This window comes from Podarcis melisellensis (genome assembly GCF_964234715.1).
Source record: "Podarcis melisellensis genome assembly, chromosome: 8".
NCBI lineage: Eukaryota > Metazoa > Chordata > Lepidosauria > Squamata > Lacertidae > Podarcis > Podarcis melisellensis.
The window spans coordinates 52,512,929-52,525,392 of NC_138540.1; the positions used below are offsets into that span (position 1 = coordinate 52,512,929).

The following is a 12,464-nucleotide window of genomic DNA, read 5'->3' on the forward strand; positions in this document are numbered from 1 at the left end:
AATACACAAACCGAAACACCTTCATCCTTTGAAATTCATACTTCTCCAATTTTTTGAAATGTAGGTCTCTACCTACATAATGAGTACAGAAATGCATATACCAGAGGGAAATGCACATAAAAATGCATATACTAGTGAAAGTAAAATGCACATACTGTATATTGCATATTAGGGGAAATTGCTTTGCAAAACTACGTATATTACGCAAAATTGAATACAGAGGTGTATGCTAGGAGAAATGTGTACTAAAATGCTAATGAATTTTAATGAAGACTTTTGCGAGTGAAAACAACCTGGGAGGGGGGGTTCCCATCTGCCCCAACCCCTTGTCTTTGAAAGCCTTGCAAGTGGCTGCAGGAGAAGGATGAAGAAGAAGAAGAAGAAGAAGAAGAAGAAGAAGAAGAAGAAGAAGAAGAAGAAGAAGAAGAAGAAGAAGAAGAAGAAGAGTAGTAGTAGTAGTAGTAGTAGTAGTAGTAGTAGTTTGGATTTGATATCCCGCCTTTCACTCCCTTTAAGGAGTCTCAAAGCGGCTAACATTCTCCTTTCCCTTCCTCCCCTACAACAAACACTCTGTGAGGTGAGTGGGGCTGAGAGACTTCAGAGAAGTGTGACTAGCCTAAGGTCACCCAGCAGCTGCAGGTGGAGGAGCGGAGACGCGAACCCGGTTCCCCAGATTACGAGTCCACCGCTCTTAACCACTACACCACATCATGGGGAGGTGGCAGTGCTTCTAGTACCAAGGTGAAACTGTAGAGCTCCCTTGCTATTTTTGTTATTAAATACTGCATGTCGTTTATATAATCTTGCTATATTTGTAGTTCTGAAATGTTATATATATTTGTTAATGTGTTTCGCTACATTGTTCGGAAATCCCTTTTGCTCCTTTTGGCTTTGAAATGTGTTTTCTTGGTTGTAAGTCACTTTGAGCATTTTTGCATTTGTGGAAAAGTGGCATACAAAGAAAAGGAACAGGTGGAAGAAAATGTGGAGAACAACTCCTGCCATCCCTGCCCATTGGCCATGCTGGCTGGGACTGATGGGAATTGCAGTTTAGCAGTACCTAGAGGGATACAGATAGGGATGAAAGAATCTCAATTTTGGTTTCCCATTTCCCCAATCCTCAGTTCACTTTTACATATTTCCACTCATGAAACTGCTCGTGAAAATTGATTAGCATTTTAGTGCAAATTTCTCCTTTTGTATTTGCCACTCATCGGGGCTTTTTGTACATGCATTCCTACTGTTACTGCTCCCCTCATTGTATTCTCCATATTCTGTGCCACACACACACAAAAATTACACCTTTTCATAGTCATTTCCTGTAAGCAGACACATGCTATTTCTTCTTACTTTTTAACTTTAGAAAAAAAATTAATGAAATCATCACTCCTGTGTACATTTGTATTTATTTTAGTCATAAAACCGTAAAAATAAAATCCAATTCACTTGATTTGCTCGTGTGTGTGTCCAAGTCCATCTCCCCTTGTGGTTTATTTCTTATATAATTTCTAAGAACTGTGTGCCTTCTTCAACACTTCACACTACCACCCACTCCTTTTGCACCTGGGAATTTAAAGAAAATGGGTTTCCCCATCTTCACTGAACGTTTACTTGCTTACACTGACAAATCTCAGGTCTCGTCTTTTTTTCCTGTTTTCTAAAACTTCCATGTCATATTCCTATATTTTAAATGCTTTTTCCTGCTCTTGATTTCTTGACAATAGCATCTTTGATCTGTAACTTACTCCTGAAGGAAGAAGGAGAGCTCTACTGAGTTTTGAAGAGTCTGAGACTCTGGGACTGCAACACCTCTGGGAATGTTCCCACATTTAGACCTGGTTACAACATTGTCACCTCTTCTTTTTGCATTGGTAATAAAGCAGTTTAAAAATCAAATCATACACAAATGATGTTGCCTTAATAAAGCCTGTCTCAATATTTAAATTGGAAGAAAATATTTCAAATCATGGGGAGGTAGCAAGATACAATAGGGTTGCTGTATTTCCCAAAGTGAAAATTCGGACAAAGTTTTTGGTCCTTTTTTGGGGGGGATTTTTGAGCTTTTTTGGGGGGAGGTGAAGTTGTTCAGCTTTTTTAGGAAACATCTCCCCCCCCAAAAAAAAAATAAGTCTTTGGGCTTTATTTGGATTTTTACAGCATTTTTCTTTTTAAAAAATCACCCTAGTTGCCATACGTCTGGGTTTTCCTGGACATTTGGCCAATTTGGCAAAAATCTGCCCAGACACCATTTTGACATTCTGATTCCCAGATGTGTCCAGGAAAACCCAGATGTATGGCAGCCCTAAAGCAGACTAAAGGGGAAACAGAGTTATAGAAATAAACATACCAGCAGAATTGGGACAGTAGATAAAAGAGAAATTTCAATATAATTGGAGAAAGAAATTTGTTTGCTATTTGGGGATAAGATTATTATATAAGAACAACTATGAACTTTTATTTAAAAACGGCTACTTGCTTGTATCAAAGTGGGAAATTTATATTTCCCTTTTATGATGAATAGAGGCTGTTGGAATAACAATACCCCCCCCCAAATTATTATTTTTAGAAATGCTTATCTATTAGTCAGCTCTGGCCCAACCATTAGGTAGGGTGAGGCTGTCACCTCAGTGGCTTATACTGGAACTACAGCGGAATATAGTGCAGGTTTAGCACTCATTTCCCTAGTTGCAAACTGATTTTTCCCCAGCAGCAAATGACACAGAAATTATCACTAAACTTGCACTATATTCCACTAGAATTCCAGACATGGCTTTAACATCATGCAAAAGCTCAAATATAATTTGGAAATTAACAGTTAAGGAAGCGTTGTTAAAATGGAATAAACTGCCATGTGTATGCAGCCAAACATAATTATTGCCCCCTCCTTGTGCTTTAGATTGGCACTAGGCTGTTGTTGTTTTGTTTGTTGTCGTTGTTTAAGTGACTGCAAAATCCTTTAATATGTAAGATTTCATACTGGTGAAATATTATGAAGATATTTTACGGAAGCTGCACACTCACACATACCCTCGCTCAGGGGGAAATGAGCAACACCTCATTACAATCCCGTAGCTATTGACTATAACCACTCAAGTGCCATCTCATTGGGGTTCAGAAAACGCCTTTTAGGAGGCATTCCACTATTCTTGCCGTGAGGATGGAGTGATTAGATTCACCTGACCCACTTCCTGCACATAAAACCAGGATGCAATTTCTCTCCCTCCACTCATTAAACCACACTTTATGGATTCCATAAGCTCTCTTGGTAGTAACTTGACAGTCTCCGTTAATGGAAGTTGTTTTATTCATGCACACAAAGGCATCTATTGCAAAATTGATCCCTAATACTGTACCCTCACATAGGAGTTTCCTCCCTAATATTTAATGTTCTTCTCTGTGCAGTTTAGCTGCCTTTTTTTATTTGTGTGGTTCGTTTGAGGACAACCACTTAACAATACATGACTGATAAAGCAAAATGTGATGAATTTTTCTACTGTGAGGCCAACGGCTGCTTTCTGGCCTTATGAGTTACACTGGAAAAACAGCATGGGGAAAAGGTTAGACTCCCACCCCACCCCTCTGCTCATAACAAATCTACAGTGCTACACACTTCTTTTCCTGTGGAGGGGGGAATGTAGATGGCCAGGAGATTCAGTCTTGTGGACTTCCCAGAGGTATCTGGTGGGCCACTGTGAGAACAGGATGCTGGGCCTATCTCACATTCAGTCCCTGGGCTTGAGGGAGACCATGTGCCCTACTTTGCCCAGGGCAGTCCAATCAGATACAGTGGTACCTTGGTTTTTGAACTTAATCTGTTCTAGGAGTCTGTTCGCCTCCCGAAACTGTTTGAAAACCAAGGCGCAGCTTCCAATTGGCTGCAGGAGCTTCGACTACCAAGGTACCACTGTACTTCTAATAGAGAAAGCTCATCCAAAACCTTGGTCTCAAAACATGAGAGTGGCTCTTACTTCAGGTTAAGGAAGAATGTCTTAATTCAGGGTGGCTGGAACTGCCCAGAGTGGCTGGGGAAACCCAACCAGATGGGTGGGGTTATAAATATATCATCATCATCATCATCATCATCAATGCAGGCTCTGCAGCAAGTGCAACATCTAAAAGGTCAAGATTCCAAGGCCCATGAAGAGGCCAGAAGTTCATACCTGAACGGCAGCTACCAAGATGTACTGACAACTGACACACCCCTTTTAAAGATGAGGTGGACTCTTGCCCTATGCATGCGTCATTCCATTTGAGCAGAAGTGCCTAATCCCATCAAGGAAGGCAGCACCTGGTTCTCAGCAAGAAGACTGTGTCCTGCTTCTTGGCCTCCAACTCAGCTGCCATGTCCTCCTGCTCAGACCCTCCCTCTTACTAGGTGAAGTCCCCCCTCTCCCTGAGGAGGCTCTGCTTCCTGGAGGAGGAATGATGGAGAGATTGCTGGTGGATCTGCTTGGCACCTAGACCTCCTCTATCCCTGGGTTCAAGCCACACATCTCCTCCTTCTCCTTCTCCCTGATTTTCTTCTGCTACCAAACCATGGCAGATCCCAATGGAGCTGAGGGGTCTGGGGCAAGGCCTCTGTTCAGAGGACAAGTCCTCTATTGTGCTTCCCCTGGCGCTTCCCCATTGCACTGACGTGAGGCTCAAAAGAAGCATTATCTTGTAGTCAATAGAGTAGGTTGCAGGGTGTGCTTGGTTGTGTGGTGTGTGTGGTGCATGCGCCATGCGCATGTGCCCACAGGACCCCCAAATGGTGACCCCTGCTCTGATGGAAGGGCTGTCTGGTCGAAGTCTGGTGTGAAGATAAAAATCTGAATAAGGGAGAGCTGTGTTGGGGGGCCCTTGAAGATGCCAATTAACAGTCAACTTGGATAGCTCAGTTGGTTGGAGCATGGTGCTGATAATGCCAATGTTGCAGGTTCGATCCTTGTATGGGACAGCTGCATATTCCTGTACTGCAGGGGGCTGATCTAGATGATCCTCAGGGTCCCTTCCAATACTATGATTCTTATAATAAAAAAGCACCCGGGTAGCAAACAGAGCAGGCACAGAAGACTCCTGGTCACAGCCTCCCCCACTGGGTTGAGATGCATTGTGTTTCTATTTGAATTACAGTAATTATTTCTAAATTTGCATATCTGCATATAAATAAGTATCTGCAAATTTTATGCAAATCTGCATATTCTTTTGTCCTCTTTTTGGCAGGGGGAAGGGGAGACTGATGCATTTCCTCTTCTTTGGCAAGAGGTAGGGGGCTACCGAACTGATTTCCAAGACCATGTGACATGATTGATCAGTTTCCACACTGTCACCCTGTTTTCTGCAAAAGTATTATTCTTATTACTATTACATTGTTAATCAAAGCGACAAATCAAAGAAAGCCGTGTGTGTGAACTGTTACAACCATTCTTCCATTAATCCATTCAAAGTAACCCATTAATCTCTAGTCAAAACACTGAAAATCCATATATGACACTCTGTTATCATGATATATATCAATGCTATGGGGTTGTAAGTGCTGCAGTCGTATGAGGAAACCTAATGCCTAATCTATGCTTCTGACACCCCATTTGCTCCAGCTGCAGCTTGCACAGCTGTTGCTGTTAAATTTGCAGGCGGATTATCTTTCAGTAGTGAAACGCCTGTCAGATTTGATGGGCCAGGAAAGGAATGGTCAGTACAGCTCTGCCCCCCCCCACATAAGCCCAACTCTCTCACACTAAGGATATGCCTAGGAATGAGGGTGAAATGACTAATTCACACTTCCCATAATAGTACGCAGCCAAATGCAGCGTTCTTTGGAAATCTGCAGTTCTCTCAATTTTGCAAAAAATTCCCAGCCCAAATTATTATTTACTCCAACAATTTCAATTTTACTCCAACAATTCAGAGAAATGTGCATTTAAATGGGGGTGAATTGTTGGGGGGCTTTTTCCACCACTCCCATGCAAACTGATGCAGAAATGTGAGGAAGAGAGAGAGACTGAAACTGATGGATTTGTCATTCCTAGATGCAGCAGAAGAAAAATCCACAGGAGCAAGCATTCAAAGCGGGACTAGTGGTAGATGAGTTAGGGGGCTTATTATACGCTCCATAAAAGAGGCCCCCAGAACTGCAAACTGTTCCTATTCTGCAAGGTTTGACAGGGTGACCCCAAGCTGCCAAGGGAGCTCCAGTCCTAGCTCATCAGCAGGTGGATAGAAGGAACAATTTACTGGCTCACCACTGAGCTTCCTGCTCAGATTCCTGCCTTCCTAGTTCACCTTCCATCCTCTCCTTTCTTTCCTCCACTCTCAACTAGCTAAATTCTTCCAGCTCTCTTGCACCAAAGCTCCTTGCCAGCCCCAATGCCCTTCTTCCTGCACCTTTGCCCCAAGCCAGTGCATCTCCACCTCTCTCTCTGTTGATCTGTCTCTCAGTCAGTCACTCTTGCTCTGTGTTGCTGCCTCTGCCTTCTGTCCAGCTCCAGTAGTGCTTGAAGCTGACTCACAGCTCTGTGATGCTCGCATCTCCTGCTTCAAGCTGGGGCAACGTAGCACAGAAAACCCCCTTCAAAAGGTCACTGGCCCTTCGTTCTCCTTCTAGTCTACCTGATTCCACTTCTAGGTGAGCTGCTAGGAGAGCACAATGGTAGGCTAGCTCTCAATCTCTACAACCACCCTGAACACAGGGCACTTAGCAATGGCTACAGAGATTGGACTTCTTGACGCTGACTTTTGACGCTTGCCTAGAATTTGACCAGTTTTCTCCATCAACATTTCTCCATTTGATTCTTCCTTATGCTGTGTGTGGAAGAACAAACTGGGGCAATTTGCGGGCAAACTGAGATGCCTTTGAAGCAGTTTCAGAAACCACAGAAGTGTTTTCTGGGGTGAGGGTGGAGGGGGGCAGAACCAGGCCCAGCATATCCATATTATAGTTTGTAGTAGAGTTTGTTTCTATACTGCTTTGGGGCTTAAAGGTCCTCAGACCAGGGAATGGCATATTAATGCAACAATAGATGCAATGCAGTAAATCATCAATCAAAATGATGGAGTGAAATCGCAACATAACAGGACAAGAATAAAAGAAAGTCTTCCCAAGCTAAAAGATGAAAAAGTTCTGTCATCAATACTGTATCCCACACACTTAGCAGCTAGTAACCTGAACAGAAAATGAAAGGTATTACAAAAGCTTACCCCAGCTAGAGGAATTAAGTACCACTACCTCTATTTGCTCAGTGATTCAAAGCAAAAAACAACCAGTTTAATTTTAAAAAGATTGGAAGTAGATCTAAAGTTAATAGTTGCAACAACTGGGGAGAGTCCAGGACCACTCCCTATAGTTTCTAGGAAAGTACAATTCCCGCAAAGCCAAAAAGGATGGGTTGTCCCTGGTCCTCATTAGGATAGATGAATCTATAAATTTCATTTTCTCTGCATTCCCCCCCCCCATTTCTTCTCATATACACATTTTTGAATGTGAGATATACACAATTCCCCCCAATGAAAAAAAAAAATTCTGTACTTTCTCCTATTATATACATATTTTGGTGGGAAAGTTGAACTGCAACATTACAGACTTCAAGAGGTTTAACAGTCATTTAAACTGTATTGGGAGAGTCCTAAAGATCTCTTAATAACATTCTCAGTCTCCCTCACCAAAATACTCTTTGCATGATCTTTTGGAGAAGCCATGGCAGCTAATTGGTGTGTGTGTGTGTGTGTGTGTGTGTGTGTGTGTGTGTGTAAAAGTCAGCAGCATAACTATGCCATAAGTGTGCTGAGGAACTAAGCACTATGGAAATATTAATGGCTGCCAAGCTAAATATTTCTCTTGAATAATATTCCTCATCGTCTGTTGCATAGTTAATTGTTTAAATGGGTAGCACGCTTTTCGCCACCTGAGCTCTTTGTTCCATTTCCACACCCTGGCTTATGAAAATAAGCTGCTCAATTACTCCCTGCACAACTTAGACTTCCTACTTTTTATCTCCATCACACCACATTAAAAAAATGCTGCAAGAATATGGTGGTTAGCACTGCAGGAGACCCTTTCTTTTTTGAAAACTGTTTTTGCTGGTTTATTTCCCTCCCCTCCCAAGGCCAAGCGTGATTTCTATTCATTTCCACTTTAGCACAGCCTTGATATTCAAAGACACACACACACTAGGAGTGTTGGCTTACACTGCATTTCCAAAGCCTAATGCAATCCACTCTCAAGTGGTAAGAATTTGGGGTCAGTCATGGCTGGCTAGCTTGCCAAGACAACACAATCAGAAAGGATCTAAGTGAAAGGGGGCTATACACTGTTTGGGAGCCTAGGCAGCCATGAACCTGAAAAGAAATTCCTCCGGTGAAATGATTGTGGAAGGAAAAAATGTTTTTTTCCAAAGTCAAAGGTCGACCAGCACAAGGACGTAATGTAAGTGCATAAGAAGAGCTTTGTTGGATCAGTCCAAGTCCATCTGATCCAGCATCCTGTTCTCACAGTGGCCAACCAGATGCCCTAATGGGAAACCTGCAAGCAGGATCTGAGCACCAGAGCACCAAGTATTCAGAGGCATACTGCCCCCAACAGTAAAGGGGCAACATAGACATCATAGTAGCCTTATTCTCCATGCATTTGGAGAATAGCAGGGCTACCTGTCACCTGGTCTCTGGTTTCATAGTGAGATGTGTTGTATTTCTATTTAAATTATAGTAATTATTTCTAAATTTGTATCCATATGCATATACATTAGCACATGCAAATTTTATGAAAATTGGTGTTCTGCTCTGATCCTTTTGGGGGTGAAGCATAAGTAGCAACCCTATATAGGGTTGAAGATGTGGGTTCAGCACCAACTCTCTTGGCCTTGGCAACGCGAAACTGTAATTCTAGGAGTAGAATTGAGGTCTCCTAACAACTCCCAGCATGTTTAACAAATTACAGTTCCCAGAATTCCTTGGGGGAGTCCATGACTGTTTAAAGTGGTATCATAGTACTTTAAATGCATGCAGTGAATGTGGCCAAACTCAAGATAAATGAAATCTTTTTATGGCTAATATCAGCTGGTGTTATTCCTTCTCTTTTCTGTACTGCATTTGCAAATAAACAAACAAATGTTGTTGTTTTTCAAATGCCTCAGACATGTCAGTATTTGGATTTGTAGGGGAGAAAAAGGCTGTCAAAAAGGCCACCTACCTAGAGTCATCTAGTCCAAACCCCTGCAATGCAGAAATCTCAACTAGATCATATATGACAGATGGCCATCCAACTTCTGCTTAGAAACCTCCAAGGAAGGAGAGTCCACCACTTCTGGTCGGAGTCTGTTCCCACCCCCATTGTATCCTCACAAAAACCCTATGAGGTAGGTTAGGTGAAAGACTTATTATTTATAAATCTGAGGAGGGATGCAAGAAGTTCAAGCCTCATGATAAATGGTTGAGGAAGTTGGGGTGTTCAGCCAGGAGAAGATTGGGAGGTAATGTGATAGGCATCTTCAAATATCTGAAGGGTTGCCACATGAAAGATGGAGCAAGCTTGTTTTCTGCTGCTCCAGAGGGTAGAGCCCAAATCGATGGATTCAAATTATGAGAAAGGATATTCCATGGTTGGTTGGAAGCAATTTCCTTCTGGATAACGGCTGCTGGAGTGTCTAGTCGGCCACTGCGACAATAGGATGCTGGACTAGATGGGCCATTGGACCGATTGCTATAGAATCATAGAACTGTAAAGTTGGAAGGGACCCTGAGGATCACCTTGTCCAACCCCCTGCTGCGCAGGAATATGCAGCTGTCCCATATGGGGATCGAACCTGCAACCTTGGTGTTACCAGCACCATGTTCAAACCGACTGAGCTACCCAGCCAGCAGGATTGTCTAATGTTCTTATGCCTTTGGTTCCCCTGGATGAAGGGGTGTGTGTGTGTCCCTTTGCCCTCCCCCAATAAAATATTTGAGGAGGCTCCCCCCCCCCAAGTTGATGGGCATTGCCATTCAAAAAGTGTGGATGCACCACATCATGTGATCATTTTATTCAAGTTGGCACCCCTGTGTGGGTGTGAACTAGCATCCTACACAAAGATAAGGCGTGCCCCCATTGCTCCGCCCACTTCGGCCTCTTGCCCCGCCCACACCCGGCAAGTGGCCCCCAAATGGTTTCCCAGGAGGGAATGTGGCCCTCCGACTCAACAAGCCTCCCCATCCCTGATCTCTAAGCTCCGCACAGCCCTCCCCACTTCGGCTGCACAACTGCAGCGCCGTGAACTGGGAGGGAGGGGAGGGAGAGAGGCTCTTTGGCGGCGGCAGCAGCAGCAGCCGCATCTCCAAGCGGCTGCTCGGCCCGTTCTCTCGCTCGCTCGGCCCGCTCTCCTCCTCCTCCTCGCCGAGCTTCCTCTCGGCCGGGCGGGCGCATGCGCGGGCTGCGCGGCCGACGTCAGCCAGCCCAGCCTCGCCTGTGCAAGGGAAGGCAGCCTCGGCGCGGCTCAGCCCTGGCGCACTCGCCCGCCCTCCCCGCTCCCTCCCTCCTCCTCGCCTGGCTGCTGCTGCTGCTGCTGCCGCGAGCTCGCGTCGCCCCTTTCTGCATTTCTTGCCATTAGGATCGGCTGAGCGATGCGATCGCTCGCAGCCATCGCCGCCGCCGCCCATTAGAGACCCCCAGGTTCGGGGGAGGGAGGAGAGGAAGACTCGCCAGGAGGAAGGAAGCGCCTCGCCTCGAGAGCCGTCCAGGCAGCAGCCCAGCGACGAAGGCAGGCATCCCGCCGGCGACACAGCCGCCCAGAGGGGAAAGGGCTCGGCTCTCGCTCCGACGCCAGCAGCAGAAGCAGCAACCCCAGCGCGCTTGCCACCCGCCCGCCCGCCCGCTGCCGCGTCCCCCAAGAGGCCGCCCAGCTCCAGACCAGGCAAGGGGCGCCCAGAGCCCATCGCGCCCTGCTCCTTCCCCCATCGCAAGAGATCTCCCTCGTCTCCTTCCAGCGCACCCCCCCCCAGCAGCGCCTGCCAGCCCCCGGAAGGCTCGGCTCTCATTTGGATGCATTGATTTGCTGGGGCTACGGAGACGCAGAGCCGGGAAGGAAGAAGGAGAAGAGCGAGGGGGCAGCCAGCCAGAAAGAGAGAGAGAGAATCTGTATTATATTCCCCCTGGTGCTTCATTTATTTTTGACATCTAAGCAAAGATCTACATCCCCACCCCTCTTCTTCCTATCTTGCTTTTCTGCTGCGTTGGTGGTTGTGTTTTAATTTTTGTTTCCCCTCCCGTTTTTCCTCCTTGGAGTGTCTGATAAAAAGGGGGGTTGGGGGGACCGAGAGAAGTGTCCGCCAGCCCGGGAGAACACATTTCCCGGCCACCATGGGATGTACACTGAGCGCCGAAGAAAGAGCCGCCTTGGAGAGGAGCAAGGCGATCGAGAAGAACCTCAAGGAGGACGGCATCAGCGCGGCCAAAGATGTGAAGCTGCTCTTGCTAGGTAAGCGGGCTCGAGCCCAGCTGCGCCTCCCCCTCCCTCCCTCCACACCCAGGTAGGATTCTGACACAGCCAGACCCCCCACCCCACCCCCAGGTCCACCACTCCCGTGTGTCAGCCCCTATGCCGGCCACCTTCCTATTTAGACTGGCATTTCAGCTCTGCTTGCCACATTTGTTGGGCAGAGCCATCGCTTCCCCCCCCCTCCCGCGAAACAAACAAACACACACACACTTATTTGCCATTCTCGCCCCACCTGCCTGCCTTGTCAACTCTAGAGCACAAATACGATCTTCTCCCTCCTGCCCCTTCCAGTTAAAAGGGCGGCGCGCGGGGGGGGGGGGGAGTCGGACACCCATTCCCTTCCACCAACTAGGTGTGATTTATTTTCCATCCTCCATCTTCTGCCCCACCTATTGTACAACTATGCTCCATCTCTCCCCTCCGCTATCTCCCTCCCTCTCCCCATCTCTTACACACACACACGTACACTGGCAGGCCCTTTCCTTTTAGGCATGATTTTGCTGAGCCTCATTGCATCATGTGCAAAAAAAAAGTAAAATAAAAAATCCATTGTATTGCCCAAATGGAAACCTTCGATAGCCCACCCAACAGGTATGATTCTGTGCCACCTCCCCGTTCTTCTGCATTGAAAACTACCCTACCATTATCCCTTTTGCACGGAAACCTCAATTGCACAAACATGATCTCTCCTCTTCGCCCCCCCCCCCGTGGCAACCATTAGTGCAGCTGCTCCTTCCTATGTAATCTCCTTGATCTCCTTATATTATCACCCTCGCCAGATCTTGCCTTTATCGGGGTTTTATTTTTGGCTTTTTGTCCTAACAGGGGCTGGGGAATCCGGGAAAAGCACCATCGTGAAGCAGATGAAGTAAGTCCCCCTTTGAGGATTTTACATCATCACAGCAGTCTTATTTAGCGTGTGTGTGTGTTGTGCCTATCCCAATGATTTTAGCATGTTGCCATTCAAAAGGGAGGGGGGGAGAGAAACCCAGGCACCACCCCCGATTTCTTGTT

The 12,464-nt window shown here is 45.9% G+C and overlaps 1 protein-coding gene across 2 annotated transcripts in view; it reads left to right on the forward strand.

The window, feature by feature from the left end:
- Nucleotides 1-10,444: 10,444 nt before the first annotated feature.
- GNAO1 (G protein subunit alpha o1) overlaps nucleotides 10,445-12,464 on the forward strand; it is a 172,604-nt gene continuing 170,584 nt past the window's right edge. The window contains exons 1-2 of one of the 2 annotated variants that reach the window (XM_081920407.1): nucleotides 10,445-11,429; nucleotides 12,276-12,318. In XM_081920407.1, coding sequence (XP_081776533.1) covers nucleotides 11,312-11,429; nucleotides 12,276-12,318 — 161 coding nt within the window. In that variant the 5' untranslated portion in view covers nucleotides 10,445-11,311. The remainder of the gene's footprint in view (nucleotides 11,430-12,275; nucleotides 12,319-12,464) is intronic. The other variant, XM_081920408.1, reaches the window with a different exon arrangement.